The sequence below is a fragment of the Hemitrygon akajei genome, chromosome 8, assembly GCF_048418815.1.
Source record: "Hemitrygon akajei chromosome 8, sHemAka1.3, whole genome shotgun sequence".
Lineage (NCBI taxonomy): Eukaryota > Metazoa > Chordata > Chondrichthyes > Myliobatiformes > Dasyatidae > Hemitrygon > Hemitrygon akajei.
In genome coordinates, this window is record NC_133131.1 from 136553325 (window position 1) to 136571071 (window position 17747).

General features: G+C 40.6%; 1 protein-coding gene across 6 annotated transcripts in view; it reads left to right on the forward strand.

Moving 5' to 3' along the window:
* acbd5a (acyl-CoA binding domain containing 5a) overlaps positions 1-17747 on the forward strand; it is a 97275-nt gene that overhangs the window by 74159 nt on the left and 5369 nt on the right. For all 6 annotated transcript variants that reach the window (XM_073054709.1, XM_073054706.1, XM_073054703.1 and 3 more), the window contains 3 exons: positions 9386-9616; positions 15012-15118; positions 16092-16371. In XM_073054709.1, coding sequence (XP_072910810.1) covers positions 9386-9616; positions 15012-15118; positions 16092-16371 — 618 coding nt within the window. The remainder of the gene's footprint in view (positions 1-9385; positions 9617-15011; positions 15119-16091; positions 16372-17747) is intronic.

The following is a 17747-nucleotide window of genomic DNA, read 5'->3' on the forward strand; positions in this document are numbered from 1 at the left end:
GTCTTGATTTGAATACCTTCAGAAGAGGATGTAGTTTCTCTATAGCTATCTTATTGAATCATACTCAACAATTGTAAAATAATAAAAGCTAAATTTAGGCAATCTGCCTAACAAGAAAAATTGAATCACTTTGCATTTCTACTGTTCCTATTTCACACCATTTAATTACTCTGTAATTCCCCCAGATCTCTCTATTGAACTCAGCCTTTTCATTTGGCCTGTCTTTTAGCTGCCTGTTCTCATACACAGAATGCGAGGCAATTCCATAAGTTTGTTCATCAAGAAATAGATCTGTAATTTGTACCATATTCAGTTCATTAATTTATGCTTACATATACATAGAACATACATAGAATAGTACAGCACAGTACAGGCCCTTCGGCCTACAATGTTGTGCCAACCCTTATACCCTGCCTCCAATATAACTCCCCACCTTAAATTTCTCCATATACCTGTCTAGTAGTCTCTTAAATTTCACTAGTGTATCTGCCTCCACCACTGACTCAGGCAGTGCATTCCATGCACCAACCACTCTCTGAGTGAAAAACCTTCCTCTAATATCCCCCTTGAACTTTCCTCCCCTTACCTTAAAGCCATGTCCTCTTGTACTGAGCAGTGGTGCCCTGGGGAAGAGGTGCTGGCTGTCCACTCTGTCTGTTCCTATTAATATCTTGTATACCTCTATCATGTCTCCTGTCATCCTCCTACTCCAAAGAGTAAAGCCCTAGCTCCCTTAATCTCTGATCATAATGAATACTCTCTAAACCAGGCAGCATCCTGGTAAATCTCCTCTGTACCGTTTCTAATGCTTCCACATCCTTCCTATAGTGAGGCGACCAGAACTGGACACAGTATTCCAAGTGTGGCCTAACCGGAGTTTTATAGAGTTATATCATTGCCTTGCGACTCTTAAACTCTATTCCTCGACTTATGAAAGCTAACATCCCATAAGCTTTCTTAATTACCCTATCTACCTGTGAGGCAACTTTCAGGGATCTGTGGACATGTACTCCCAGATCCCTCTGCTCCTCCACACTACCAAGTATCCTGCCATTCTTTGTACTCTGCCTTGGAGTTTGTCCTTCCAAAGTGTACCACCTCACACTTCTCCGGGTTGAACTCCATCTGCCACTTCTTAGCCCACTTCTGCATCCTATCAATGTCTCTGCAATCTTTGACAATCCTCTACACTATCCACAACACCACCAACCTTTGTGTCGTCTGCAAACTTGCCAGCCCACCCTCTATCCCCACATCCAGGTCATTAATGAAAATCACGAAAAGTAGAGGTCCCAGAACAGATCCTTGTGGGACACCACTAGTCACAACCCTCCAATCTGAATGTACTCCCTCCACCACGACCCTCTGCCTTCTGCAGGCAAGCCAATTCTGAATCCACCTGACCAAACTTCCCTGGATCCCAAGCCTTCTGACTTTCAGAATAAGCCTACCGTGTGGAGAATATAACATGCTTTAAGCCCTGTACCGTTTCTTTAGGAACATTATTATTCAGGAATGTTGTACCAACAGAACACTATGATCCAGGAATTCTTTAACATCGAAATCCATGAAACAGAATTTTGTAAGTGGTGTACAATGTATGCATAGCAAGTAACCATGGACAGATTTCTATCTCTACATGTTTTGTTCACTAACTGCAGGATGTTCTGTTTCCAGCATGTCAACTGAATTTATCCTCAATTCCATCTCATTACAATTTTGATTAAAATTCTACAATGTTTTTAAGGAAATCACATTGGCAGTATCCATGCTCACTTCCCTCTCCTAATAAGACTCAAGTAAATATAGTAAATAGTGATTTTACCCATAACATGTCTCTTTGATCACCCAATACTGTTTCACATATTGTCACTTTGCCTCTGATCAACATTCCTAACTCATGTTAAAAGTGATAGGTTTGTAGGACCCTTCCTGATGAAGGGTTTCGGCCCGAAACGTTGGCTACTCTTTTCTCACGGATGCTGCCTGACCTGCTGAGTTCTTCCAGCGTTGTGTACGTATTCTTTGATCCACAGCATCTGCAGTTGTATTTTTGTAGTTTTGTCTTTTCTTCTCAGAGATGTAGGCATAACAATTGCAATTTCCTAATTCAATCCATGAATGTTTTGGATTTTTTTTTAAACAAATACATGTGTGGAAAAGGTGTTTTGACTATCCTGTTTTTCCATTAATTTTTCCACTTATTAAAACTTGTATTAAATCTACTTCTTCACTGCCTAAGAACGTTCGCAAATAGCTTTCAGTTATTTCATCTTTATTAAGTCAACGTTCTTGATTGCAGTCTTCCTCTTAATATTTTTATTAAACATCTGCCATTAGCTTTGATGTACCTTTTTAAGACTCTTCCTGTTGATAGAATTATTAATATTATGTTTCTGTAAAATTGCATTTTACCTTTTTTCTAAATTCCCTGCCTCATTTGTTCATTATGTTTCATTATAATTAACTTTTCTTTTTAGTGTTGTGTACTATATTTAGCATATTACATTGACTACAGTTTGTTCAGCTCAGTTTGTTGTCAAGTTCTACTCTTCCGTAGCTTATCATAATTATACACGAAATATTAGTTTGCTTTTATTTGCTTGTTTTCCCTTTCTTGCCAGCCAGGTATCAAAATCAATCATAATTAGCAAGGTAGTCCTTTACTGTCAGATTGTTAGGTAAAATCTGCTTTGCCATTCAATAAGATCATGGCTGATTTAGCTATACGTACATACAACCAAATGAAATTGTGTTTCTCTGGACCAGTGTACACCCACAAAACATATTGGCTTATACAGCACATAAACTAAAATATTGCCATAAATAAGTTAATAAAATATAATTCAAAATGCATGTAGCGTGCAAACAGGTAATCAGTTATCAGTAAAAAGCTCTCTGTCGTAGTGACGAGACCACGGTGGTGGCAGGGTATTCATTAGTTTCAGCCTGACAGAAAATGCTACCCAGTCTTGCAGTCCTCACCCTGATGCTTCTGTACCTCTTTCCTGACAGTAGTGGGTCACAGAGATTGAGGGATGGTTGGTAGGGATCCTCAAGAATGCTTCATCTGCAATGCTTCTGAAATGGGGGGGGGGGGGTGGGAGGGAGACCCTGGTGATCCACTTGGCCGTTTTTACTATCCCCTGTAGGGTCTTGCAGTCCAAAGCCTTTCAGTTTCCGTACCACAGGATAATGCAGCCAGACAGGACACTCTCGATGGTACTCCTGTAGAAAGTTGTTAGAATGGAGGTGGGGAGCCTTGCACACCTTAGTCTCCTCAGAAAGTGTGGATGCTGCTGTGCCTTTTTGACTAGTGAGGAGGTGTTGTGTGTCTAGGTTAGATCGTCCATTATGTACTCACCAAGGAACTTGGTGCTGTTCATGCTCTCTGCAGTAGAGCCATTGATGTGCAATGGAGAGAAGTCGACCTGCACCTCCATGGTCCACAATAATCTCTCTTGTCTTGTCCACATTGAGACTCGTTATTATTCTTGCATCATTTGACAAGCCTCTCTGTATACTGACTCATCATTGTTGCTGATGAAGCCAACCACTGTAATATCATCAGCGAACTTGATGTGGTTTGAAGTGGATCTGGTGGTGCAGTTGTGAGTCAGCAGCTTGAACAGCAGCAGTGTTGAGTACACAGCCCTGGGGAAAACCAGTGCTCAGCGTGATGGAGCTTGAGAAATTACTGCCAGCTCATTCTGACTGGGGTCTTTCCACCAGGAAGTCCAAAATCCAGTTACAGAAAGGAGTTTTGAGTCCCAACGAGGACAGTTTACCCACCAACCTTGAGAAATGACTCTGAAGTTGATGAACATTGCTTTCTACGTGGGACAGGGTGGAGTGGAGGGACGAGTCAGTGGCAGCAAACAAACTGAATAGGGTCCAATGTAGCTGGATGGTGGGATTTTATACAATCCAATACCAGCCTCTCAAAGCACTTAATGTTTGTTGAAGTGAGGACCACTGGTAATCGTTTGGACCAGTTCCCTTTATTCTCTTGGGCACTAGAGAATGCAGGAACAGTGGACTGCTTCAACGAGATATTAAAGATAACCATAAAGACCTCTGCTCGCTGAACCTCACCATCCTTCAGCAACCAACCAGTTATGTTGAATGGCCCCACTGCTTTGTGTGGGTTTACCCTGGCTATGATCCTTCTCAACTTGGCAGTGGCCAGGCAGCGTGCCTGTTCCTCAGGAAGAGAGGGGGTTTTCCTCAGTGTCACATCATTCAATGTGTCAAACCATGCGTAGGTGGCATTCAGCCTATCAAGATGGGAGGGGTTGCTGTCGTTGATACACAGGGTGGACTCTTTATGGTTTATATACCCTTGCTATATGTGCCATGTGTCCTTGGTGTCTGTGAAAAATCATCCTGTCCCCCGATTTGAAGGCAGCCTCCTGATCCCTAAGCAGTGCACAAGCCTCTACAGTTAGCCATAGATTCTGGTTTGCCCTGGCAGAGTGGTTAATCATGGTAACATCCCCAATGCAGTTTCATATATAGCCAGTCACTGATCCCACATATTCATCAATGTTAACATGAAACAGGACTTTTGAAACAGTCCTGCAGCGCTAAGGTGGCACCTTCTAGCCAGGTCCTCACACTTTCTCCCTCACCACCATTCAGGGCCCCAGACAGTCCTTCCAGGTGAGGCGACACTTCACCTGTGAGTCGGCTGGTGTGGTATACTGCGCCCAGTACTCCCGGTGCGGCCTTTTATATATTGGTGAGAACTGACACAGGCTGGAGGGCCGTTTCGCTGAACACCTACACTCTGTCTGCCACAGAAAGCAGGATCTCCTGGTGGCCTAACATTTTAATTCCACGTCCCATTCCCGTTCTGATTTGTCTATCCATGGCCTCCTCTACTGTCAAGATGAAGCCACACTCAGGTTGGAGGAACAACACCTTATATACCGGCTGGGTAGCCTCCAACCTGATGGCATGAACATTGACTTCTCTAACTTCCGTTAATGCCCCTCCTCCCCTTCTTACCCTATCCCTGATTTATTTATTTCCCCCCTCCCCTTTTTGTTCTCTCTCTGTCTGTTCTCCATCTCCCTCTGGTGCTCCCCTGCCCCTTTCTTTCTCCCTAGGCCTCCCGACCCATGATCCTTTCCCTTCTCCAGCTCTGTATCCCTTTTGCCAATCACCGTTCCAGCTCTTAGCTTCACCCCTCCCCCTCCTGTCTTCTTTCATTTCGCATTTCCCCCTTCCCCCTCCTACTTTCAAATCTCTTTCAGTTAGTCCTGACGAAGGCATGAAACGCCGACAGTGCTTCTTCCTATAGATGCTGCCTGGCCTGCTGCATTCCACCAGCATTTTGTGTGTGTCGCTTGACTTACTTAACCACTGTTCTGTATGCCAGGGTTAGCAAAGTGGATATGTGGTCTGAGTATCCAATTTCAGAGTGAGGTACAGATCTCCTGGTTTTGATATTTGGGCAATCAGTTTGCTAAACATCTTCATTTCATCCACCTTAACAGCTAGAATCTCCTGCTGGTCAGCCATTTTAATTTCATTTCCCATTCCCACACTAACATGTATGACTACGGTCTCCTCTTCTGCCAAGCTGAGGCAAGATGCAGATTAGAGGATGGCGCCTCATATTCCATTTTAGCAGACTCCCAAGTGTCTGCATCAGTATCAATTTCTCTATTATGGTATCCCTTCCCCACTGTCCTCTCCCCCCCCCCCCACGCTTTTTCCCTTATTCCTTAGGCCCCTATATCCCTTCTCTTTCCCTTTCCCCTGCCCTCACGACTGGTCCACCACCTTCTCTTCCTTCCTCTTGTTCTCTTCCTTCTTCCGTTTATTCCAAAGTGTACTATTCTCTCCTCCCAAGTTCCATCTTGTTCAGCCCTTTGCCTCTTCTACTGATCACTTCACAGCTTCTCATATCATTCCCTCTTCCCCCCCCCCCTCACTTGGATCCACTTATCACCTGCCAACTTGTGCTCTTCCCCTGCCCCTGCCCTTTTGTTCTGCCTTTTATTCTCTTTCTTTCCAGTCCTCATGAAGGGTCTCAGGCTAAGACATTGACTGTTAGCTTCTCTCTCACACCATATGTGCTGTCTGATCTGTTGAGTTCCTCCAGCATTTTTTGTGTTACACCTGTACTGAGTCAGAGTAATACATTAGGAAAACAGGCCCTTTGGCCCAACTGGTCTGGGCTGACCACAGTATCCTCCCTGCTAGTCCCAGTTTGCCTGTGTTTGGCCCATAGCCCTCCAAACCCTTCCCTTGCCCATACCTATCTAAATGCTTCTTAACTGTTGCAATTATAGCCGCCTTGACCACTTCCTCTGGCAACTCCTTCCAGGTATTTTTCAGGATCCCGTTAAATCTTTCCCCGCTTGTATCTGCACTGTCTATTTTAGAACTCTTCAGCTCGAGGGAAAAGACCATTTCCAACATACCCCTTATGATTTTACCCATACCCTTTATAATTTTATCAACTTCTGAGTTCATCCCTCATTCTCCTGCATTCTAAGGAATAAAAATCCAGTGTGGCCAACCTCTTCCTATAATTCAGGCCCTCTCGTCTAGCAGCATCCTGGAACATCTCTTCTACACCCTCTCCAGCTTGGCCTTGTCTTTCCTATAACTGGGTGACCAAAGTTCTACACGACTCTCCAAGTGTGGTCTCACCACCGACTTATGTAACTGCAGCATAATTACTCCTAAACTCGAAGCCCTGGCTGATGAAGACTGGCATGCAAAATACCTTCTCCACCGCGCTGTCTACTTGCATGCACTGTGCATTTTTACTCCCAGGTCCCTGTGTTGGACAACATCCGTCCGTCACTACCCTGCCATTCACTGTCTAGGTTCTATCCTGGTTTGACTGTCCAAATACATCACGTCACACTTATTTCAGTTGAAATCCTTTTGTAATTAACTACATTTAACTGCAGTAATTGTATCTGTTAGAAACATTACCAGTTCCTTTGCTTTGCTTATTTTTCTGTCATATTTCAAGATCTTATAGTACAAAGTATTTCACTTCATAGTTGATTTTTAAAAGCAGGAAATAAAAGTTGTAAAGTGAAACCTTATCAGAGTATACGAAGTTTTAATTTCTATAAATAATTTTTCAACTTTCTTATACATGACATCATTTTGTAGCAAAGACTTGGATACATCTGTTTCCTGCTTTCGGTATGTTTGAGAACGGTGTTTTATGATGTGTTTTTTCAAAAAAGAGAAGCTTGGCAAATGATTTGTGCAGAAGTGAAACTGCTGTGTAGCACAGATCATTTATGTGGAACCACTGTCCCAAGAGACCAAAAGAGCTCAAAATAGAAATGCTTTAAATGTGTGATGAAGCTGAGTTTGCCCTTTTTAAAAATGCATTTAAATCCACCTGATAAAAATGGAAAAGGTTAACCAGGCTTGCTTTGTATAAAGAATATTGAAATAGTAGTAGAAGTGTGTGTTGACTTGGTTGGGGTGGGGAGGAAGTAATTGTTTATTATCACTGTTGCCAGGATTTTTTTTCCATTCTCCGCCCTTCTGCCCCAAGTCCAAACTTCAAAATGATAACTTTTATAACCACTTGTTTACCGAAGTACCATGTATATAATTTGGTGTTGAGTAAAATTACACATCAAACTATGTTATGGGATAGATTATAAGTTGTTTACCTGTCTTTAGTGTTTAACATTGAATCATAGAACTAATATCTTGAACTAAATTTTTCACTGTACTATGTCGCATTATACCTTCAAAAGTTTTTCTTAACTCTCTCCAGAGAATGCTGCCTGATCTGCTGAGTGTTTCAGGCATTTTTATTCTTTATATTTGAGATTTCTAACATCTGAAGTCCATCCCATTTTTATTCACCCCAATTGTTTCGCTGTCCATTTTAATTTAAAATTCAGTTAGTGGATCTAGTAAATCATAACAGATGAATTCCTGTAAATTGTCTCATAAAATAAAGGTGACTGTTAGACAAGCAAAAGTTAACTAACCAAATTTTGATTGTGATTATTATCAGACATATGTTGTCTAAGAGGTCTGCAGTTTTCTGGCTTAGAAAACTCATCAAACCTTTCTTTGTCACTTGTCAGCAGCAGGCTGTTATTTCATGCCCTGTGCTTTGGCCTTTATAACTGACTTGGTTCAAGAATGTTATACCCATATATGCCGACATGTCATGATAATTGTAATGAATTTGTTGTGTTATATTAACATGCATGTTTATTGATTTCATTTAATTTTGTGCAACAGTATGTGTCATTTATTTTTCACAGGATGTAGAATTGCCAGCATTTATTGACCATTCCTACTTGCCCCTGAACGGGGAAAGATTATATTGGTCTGTAGTCACAGTGGAGGATACTTGAATAAATAAATTTGGAGGGAAAGTATAAGGGAGTGGCATAATAAATGATTACTGTTTTCACAATTAAGGAAAATCTGAGAGCATTTTATCAGTATAAGAAAAAGTTTCATCTGTTGTTTCCTGCCCACTTTCCCAGTTGATTTCTATTCTGTTGAAATGTTCTTTACTGACCGGTTTTAGTATACTTAGTTGTTAGGAGCAGAAAGTTGGAATTAAAAGAGAAGCAGATGCCAGTAAATATCATGAAAGACTGGGTATGAGCAAAGCTGCAAAAACAGAATTGCAGGCGTAGAACTCTGGAGTCACATAAGAGAACCTTGATTATTGTGATTTGAGAATTTTCGGTGAAAGAATAGACAAAATGGATGTCAAAATAACTTGTTTTAAAATAAAGTTAAGTGATTTACAATATTTGATCATTCTCAAATGATTGTCCAGATTAAAGGCTCAACAAACTGCAGCTCCAACATATCCAAAACTTTTTTCAATCCAATGGATAAATGAGATTTTTCGAATGCTGTGTTTATAATGTAGAATTGCTCCCCCTGGAGGAAATTAAGTATTTTGAAATGCAAAAAAGATTTTAATGAAACATCCTATGAATGTGGTTGATCTTTTAGATACAGGAAAGATGTTTTTAATAATGAAGCTCCATTAGCAATTAACTTAGTAATGAAAATAGAGAATATAAAATGTGACAGAGCCATAAAGATGTTTATGAACAAATTGGGATCTTTAGATATAGTAGAAAATGTTTATCTTAGTGGTTTAAATGAATTGCAAGTACATTTCAAAGAGGTTAGTTCTATCTACAGAATCCAAATGAAGTGAGTAGATACAAATATGTTAACTGTAAATATCTATCTGATCACTTCACTCACCAAATAAATAGTTTCTGTGATGTAGTGTGAATCTCTTGCCCATTTTAGCTGTTGCTAGATCTTTTATTTGGAAAAAAAACAAGTGTTAATTTAAAACCACTGATTAAAGTACTGTACTATTTTTGTCTTTTCTGTTTTTTAGTCGAGACAAATGAAGTAGTGAAACTAAGAACCATAACACAGGAACCAGCAGATGTGAAATTAGAAGATGTGAAACCAGAATCTGTAATCTTCGAAAAGACAGAGCTGCTAAGCACTAATGTCCACAATGGGCTTCCGGATCCCCAGCCTGCTCTAAAACCAGGGACTGGAGAGAAAGAAAAGGATGTAATGGTTCATAACATACAACAACTTGCAATGAATGGTGAAATAGGTGATTCAAAGCAATTGTGTTATTTGGTGCATTGTGAACAATGACCAAGCATGTTTCAAATAAGTAATAGCCATTATTACAAAGGTTTATTTACTGTGGTAAGAAAGCGTTTGTTCTGACACTTGAATTCTCAACATTAAAGTGATTAAGGAGAAGAGAAATATTTTTGATTATATATTAATATGGACATTTTGTTGGCTTTTTACAAGGAATATATTTTAAGATTTGAATCTGTTTTACACAAATTTAATGTACTTCCTCAAACATGAAAGCATTAAAATTCTCATAGCAGGAGAAATCCATTCACTTTTATATTTATCTTTAAATTGTCCATTTTTGTTAATAATGGCTACTGGATAAATAATGCTAACCTAAAACAGATGTTCACTTGTTTCTGACACATGCTTCTAGAATATAACTTACATTTATTTTGAAATGAATTTTTAATCACTGATATTCTAACACTGGAAAGTATAAACTTGAGTAAGTTGTTTAGCTTGATAATGAAGGAAATCCATAAGGATCAGCTACCTCAGGCCTGTGTCAAGTAGTCTCTAGAGTCCTTTTTTATTCCATGGACCAGTACAATTAAATAAGGGCTCTGTGGACCCCAGGTTGGAAACCCTTGCTCTAGACAAACTGAGCGATATAATCAACAGGCATGAAACATTGAACCCTGATGCCTTCTCCATCATTTTGGGGGATTTTAACCAGGCCAACTTGAAAATGTCTCTAAATAATCATTGCCAACATGTCACTTGTGGAACCAGAGGAGCCAACACACTGGACCACTATTATAGTACCATTGACAATGCTTGTCGTGCCATCCCACGGGCACACCTTGGAAAGTCTGATCACCTGGCTGTACTTCTATTCTCTGAGTATAGGCAGAGACGAGACCACAACACCAGTAGTGAAGACTGAGAAGGTAAGGTCAGTGGTGATGGAGGAGTGCTTACATGACTGTTTTGAGTCAGTGGTCTGGACAGTATTCAGGGATTCATTTTCAAGTCTGAATGAATATGTTACAGTTGTCACTGCCTTCATTAAAACCTGTGTGGATGAATGTGTGCCTATGAGAACTTACTGTACATGCCCAAACAAAAGCCGTGGATGTACCAGGAGATCTGTAGTCTACTGAGACTAGATCTATGGCATTCAAGTCTGGTCATCGAGGATTATATAAGAAGGCCAGGTATGACTCATGGAGGGCTATCTCAAGAGCAAAATAACAATTCCAATTGAGGTTAGAGGTGGAGTCGGATGTATGTCAACTCTGGCAGAGTTTGCAAGATATTACTTCCTACAAAGCGAAAACCAATTTTGTGAATGGCAGTGATGCTTCACTCCCTGAGGAGCTCAACATCTTTTATGCATGTTTTGAAAGGGAGAATAAAACTACAGCTATGAGGATTCCTGCAGCATCCAGTGACCTTCTGTTCTCTGTCTCATCAGAACATCTTTTAAGAGGTTGAACTCTCACAAGGTGACAGGCTCACATGGAGTACCTGATAGAGCTCTGAAAATGTGTGCCAAACAACTGGCAGGTGTGTTCAAAGACATTTTCAATCTCTAATTGCTGCAGTTGGAAGTTCCCAGCTACTTCAAAAGGGCAATAATCATACCAGTGTCCAAGAAGAGCTGGGTGAGCTGCTTTAACGACTCATCATCCAGTAGTACTCGCATCTATGGTAATGACATGCTTCAAGAGGTTGGTTATGGCTAGGATGAACTACCTAAGCAAGGACCTGGACTCATTGCAATTCGCCTACCACTACAATAAGTCTATAGCAGATGCGTTCTCATTGGCTCTTCATGTTGGTTTGGATCACCTGGACAGTACTAATTCTTGCATCATGCTGCTGTTTATTGACTACAGCTCAGCATTTAACACATCGTTCCTGCAGTTCTATTGCAAGAACTCCAAAACATGGGCCTCTGTATCTCCCGCTGCAACTAGATCCTCAACTTCCTCACCAGAAGACCAGAACACCAAAAGTGTGCAGATCAGAAGTAAAATCTCTACCTTGCTAATAATCAACACTGGCACACCTCAAAGATGTGTGCTTAGTCCACTGCTCTACTTTCTCTACATCCATGACTGTGTGGCTAGGCACAGCTTAAATGCCATATATATTTGCTGATGACACAACTATTGTTGGCAAAATTTCAGATGGTGATGAGAAGGCATAGAGGGATGAGATAGATCAGCTGTTTGAGTGGTGTCACAGCAAAATCTTTGCTCTCAACATTAGTAAGACCAAAGAGTTGATTGTGGACTTTGGAAAGGGTAAGACGGGAATACACACAAGTCCTCATCGAGGGACTAGAAGTGGAAAGTCTGAGCAATTTCAAGTTCTTGGGTGTAATATCTCTGAGGATCTATCCTGCACCAACACATCAATTCAATTACAAAGAAGGCATGACAGCGGCTATATTTTCTTGGGTGTTTGTGGAGATTTGGTATGTCACCAAAGACACTTGCAAATTTCTACAGATGTACCATGGAGAGCATTCTAACTGGCTGCATTACCATCGAGTATGGAATGGGGTACTGCACAGAATCAAAAGCAGAAAGATGTAAACTCAGTCAGCACTAGCCTCCCCAGCATCCAGGATGCCTCAGATGCCTCATTAAGGACCCTGATCAACCAAGACATGCCCTCTTCTCATTACTACCAACAGGGAGGCGGTACAGGAACTTCAATGCACACATTCATCGATTCAGAAATACAAATGTTTGTAGATTCTGCCCATCTGCCATCAGATATCTGAATGGACATTAATCCCAAGAACACTACCTGACTTTTACAGTATTTTCTCTTTTTACTCTACATATATATTTACAGTAATTTACAGTTTTTATTATGTATTACAATGTACTGCTGCCATACAACAAATTTCATGACATATGCCAGTGATATTAAACCTGATTCTGATTATAACTAGGTGATGCATCCTACTGGCATAATTAAAACCCAAGTTTTAAGTGAATGCCAGTTTGCTAGTAATTTTATCGAGGCTCATAGTGTTCAGTTTGTTGAATGAACTTACTTCAGCTCAATAAATTATTTTGGAACAAACCTCTTTCATTATCAATGCTATGTTATTTATATGTTCTCCAATAACTTTTTAAGGAATGCTTAGAATTTTTAGTTCTGCCATTTCTACTAAAATTTCCTTTACGTCCTCAAAGTGCATTCCATAAACCCATTGTGTCATTATATATTTCATCATAAAGCATATTGAGTTCAGTTGGTCCACCATTTTGATGTTTTGATTTGTCTCTGCTACTGTTTGGATTCTTGAGCTGCACCTTGAAAATTTTATAAGCTTTCCTCCTTGATTGACCTTGACAATAAATATAGTTGCCTCTACTTGCCTATTTAAAACTTGCTTTAAATGCAGGTGGCCATACAAAACATCACAACCAAGCTAGAGGCCGGTGAGAAATACCATTAGTGCCTCTAAAGTCTCAAGTACAAAGGTTTGAACTTTTTATGAATCTGTATCTATGGACAGGAAATGTACAAAATGGTCAGCTGCTTGCTGCTCTCCATCTCCTAACTTTATTACCACCTTTAATTACTCAGCAATCTGCTTTGATTTGTTTTCATCCTTTGTTTCTAGTGTATTGCCTTTTACAATTTCCCTGCTGCCTTTGCACTTGCATACTAAAATCTAAACACATTCTAAATATTCATTCTCCCACATCCTTGACATCATTAATTTCTTCATTTGGTTTCCTTCTGTTCCTTTCCCCCCTTCCCTTATAATCCAAGTTACTTTAATGTCCTTTGATCCTTCTTGCATTTACTTCCTCACACTTCAGTTCTGTTGGTGTCTTACAATAAAGGCCTAGACTTTGTGGATAAAAGAAACAAGTAGAATTAACCACATAATATATTGATGGAACATTCTTTACGTTTATCTTCCAATGCATAAGAATAAATAACTGTGCAGTGCATTTTGATTCAAAGTAATTATTAATGTATAAATTGCTTTACCTTAAAATTAACAGATTTATTTTTAAATGACAATGAAAATAATTGTCTTATTTTAAAATATTTCCATTTTAAGAAGGTAACCTTTCAGTTTTAGTTGATGACTTAAATACCTTACAATTTTGTACAAAACATTAATATATTTCACTTAAGCACAAAAATAGCTGTTTTAGTTTCACATCCATTTCTCTGCAACCAGGGGTAAATATGAAGTGGGTGCAGATACATGATTGGCTTATATATTTATGTGGGGTGTATTTAATAATGTACTCCTCCAAAATTAAAATTTTCACTAATGTATTTTTAAATTTCCTTTTACCTATTTTCATTTCTTTTCAACAATTACAGTTTAGTCTGCCTTTATCTCAACATCAACTGCTCTCATTCTGTATCTATCAGTACAAAGTGTACTGATAGAGTTGGATAAACACTCTCATTACACCTGAATCAGTCACTTCCTTGCTTTTACCACATCATGTATATATTTGTAAAGGTCTATGATTCTGGATGTATTTGTTTTGATTTTTTTTCCTGTTTTGTCACCTGAAAGGAGTTGTATATTAGAACAATGTTTGCTATTAATTATATTAATAGCTGAAAGTATCACTGGAAGATTATCAGCTGTGTCTACCCATTTCCTTTGGCCTTTTTTTCCAGTCTGAAAAGAAGCCATTCCTTGTTAATACAACTCCTTTTAAGCATGGTACGTGGCACAGCAGAAGTTTGCCAGCATCAGGGACAGTGCAGCCTATAATTACCACCCCCTTGACCGTTCTGAACACTCACTCTCTCCTACTGGTTCACAGTGGCTTAAGTATATACCATCTACAAAATGTACTGCCGTTATTCATCTGACCTCCCCCATCAGCATGTCTCTGACAGATAACAAAAATGAGGAAGGCAGCAGGTTCATGATTTCACAACCACTTGGGGTTTCCCTTTCAAAAGGCTACATAGGTACATATTATCAATGCATTCCTCGAGCTCTTGCTGGTACCTTATCACAAAATAGAGTCCTTGCTGGTACTATTCTTAAAAAAAAAGTGGAAACCCCAACAGAAATTTTATAAGAGATTAACTGTGATTAAAATGATGAATATCCATTATCTCCTCAAAAACATCTATCAAAGCAATTCAGGGTTACAAGATTGCCTTTAATAAATCTCTTCTCACTTTCCTTCAGTAATCTGTGCAGTTAAATAACTATTCGTTTTGACTCTGATTCTTGCTTCTGCTGGTTTCCTCAACTCAGACTAAAATTAACTGACCTATATTTGCAGTGTTATTGCTAGTGTTTGGTTAAGTCTTACTGACATACATTTTCTTGCCTAATCTCAATGCCATCTTATTTTATTGGTGTTAATCATATTTCATTTGTCCTTCTATTACAGATGGTCTGGAAAGCCAAGATGGTGAGCATTCAGGAACTCAGCACCTCGCTAGTGATTCAGATAGTGAGGTTTATTGTGATTCAATGGAACAGCTGGGATCTGATGAGGTAAATCACAATATATTGAACATGGTCAAAGCCTTGCCACTATATATTGCTTTTTATGTGGGATGTTGTCCATGCAATCAGGTATAATCCAAAATGAATGAAGTTGTGTTCATTGAGATAATGAATATATTTCGACACTAGCCAGATGCTATTGCAGTCATCAAAATAAGAACAGAGTATTAAGGACAGAAAATGTTTGACCTGTTATTGACCTTGTAACTTCATTTGAAGTTACAAGGTCAATTGATAAAAATTTGCCGCTTACTTTTGAAGCAGATAATTTGGTCTTAAATACTTCCATATGAGTTTAAAGCTGAGTATGGACTGGTATAGGACTCTGGACTCAGGCTTGATGTAATTCCTAAAACTCTACTCCCTGGGGATTTCATAATAGTGTTCAGAGGGTGGGGTGGGAGGGAGTTGTGTCTGTGGAAATGCAGGGGGCTGCAGGTACTAGAATCTGGAGGAACAAATGATCTGGTGGAGGAACCCAGTGCAACTGGTGCTTGAGTCGTTGAGTTCCTCCAATGGATTGCTTGTTCAGAGTCCGGCATTAAGTTTTGTGACATGGCTTCCACTGTGCTCCTCCTGGTCTTTGTGTATAATGGTCTTTTCAAGAGTATTCTAAGGATCCTCGAGGACTACTGGCAGGTATCCAGGGAGACAGCTAGTGTGATGAGCTGCGAGGTGGGATATAAGCAAGAATGCATGGGCAATGAGTATAGCCCAGTGGGTCGGGTATTCTGCATCACTGATTTGAAACAAAAAAACTGCACATGGTTGAGTAATGTTCAGTGAGGAAGGAAATTCATCATTCCATGATCTGGTCCACATGTGACCACAGATCAACAGCAATATAGAATGGGGAGAAAAATTTATGTATTAATATCTTGTTTTTTTTAAGTTGCAGTATCATATGTAGAAGATCATGAGTATTATAGAAATAATGTAGTGCTTGGTTTCACTTTTTTAGATTTTGGGAGTTGACTGCACTGTCAGTAATGATTTTAACAGTTCTCAGATGATCTCAGAGTTTGAACACAGTCAGCTGTTAAGCAATCAAAGTAGTTGCAAATCAGAATTGGAATGTTCCATAAAGTCTCATCGGAATCCTGGGATAATAAGGCCACTAGATTTGGAAAAAGGTGGTGTTACCCATGGTGGTGAAGAAACAAGATCAAGTGGAAGTGGTCCTCAGAAAGACAAAGGAATCAGCAAAAGACCTGAGTTTCATGTGCCCAGGAGAGGTCAAGGTATGTTTTTCATTTGTTTCCCCAAAGATGTCACAAGGTTTTAACTTTCTTGAAGAACTGTGTTTTTTGTTTCTGCCACTGATGCTACCAGCCTCCCTCCCCCCTCTGATCCCATCTCTCATCCGTGCCGGGTCTTTACCATTCCCTCCGACCTTCAAGTCTCTGAGGCAGAGCGCTCTGTCCTCAATAAGGGCCTCAGCTTTGTCCCCCTTCGCCCACACCTCAGCGAGTTCCGCGTACGCCATGACGCTGAACTCTTCCTCCACCGGCTCCGTCTCTGAGCTTTGGCAAGGACTCTCCTACCCCCACCGATGACCGCTTCTCCCGTCTTCAACCCTCCTCCTCTTCATGAATACCCCGCTCTGGTCTTCTGCCTGCTCTGGATCTCTTTATTGCTAATTGCCGATGGGACATCAACCGTCTCGACTTCACCACACCCTGTTCCAATTCCAACCTCACTCCTTCCGTATGCTCTGCTCTCCACTCCCTCCACACCAATCCCAACCTCACTATAAAACCTGCTGATAAGGGGGGAGCTATTGTTGTCTGGCGTACTGACCTCTACCTGGCCGAGGCACAGTGACAACTCTCTGATACCTCCTCTTATTTACCCCTTGATCATGACCCCACTAAGGAGCACCAGGCCACTGTCTCCTATACCATCACCAACCTTATCAGCTCTGGGGATCTGCCATCCACTGCCACCAACCTCGTTGTTCCCACACCCCGCACTTCTCCTTTCTACCTCCCACCCAAGATCCACAAACCTGCCTGTCCAGGTAGACCTATTGTCTCAGCTTGCTCCTGCCCCACCGAACTCATTTCTGCATACCTTGACACTGTTTTAAACCCCCTTGTTCAATCTCTTCCCACCTATGTTCGTGACACTTCTCATGCTTAGAATTTTTTCAATGATTTTAAGTTCCCTGGCCCGCACCACCTTATTTTCACCATGAACGTCCAGTCCCTATATACCTCCATTCCCCCACCAGGACGGTCTCAAAGCTCTTCGCTTTTTGGATTCCAGACCTTAGCAATTCCCCTCTACCACCACTCTCCTCCGTCTAGCGGAATTAGTTCTTACTCTCAATAATTTCTCCTTTGGCTCCTCCCACTTCCTCCAAACCAAGGGTGTAGCCATGGGCACCTGTATGGGTCCCAGTTATGCCTGCCTTTTTGTTGGCTTTGTGGAACAGTCCATGTTCCAAGACTATACGGGTATCCGTCCCCCTCTTTTCCTTCGCTACGTCGACGACTACATTGGCGCTGCCTCCTGCACGCATGCTGAGCTCGTTGACTTCATTAACTTTGCCTCCAACTTTCACCCTGCCCTCAAATTTACCTGGTCCATTTCTGACACCTCCCTCCCCTTTCTT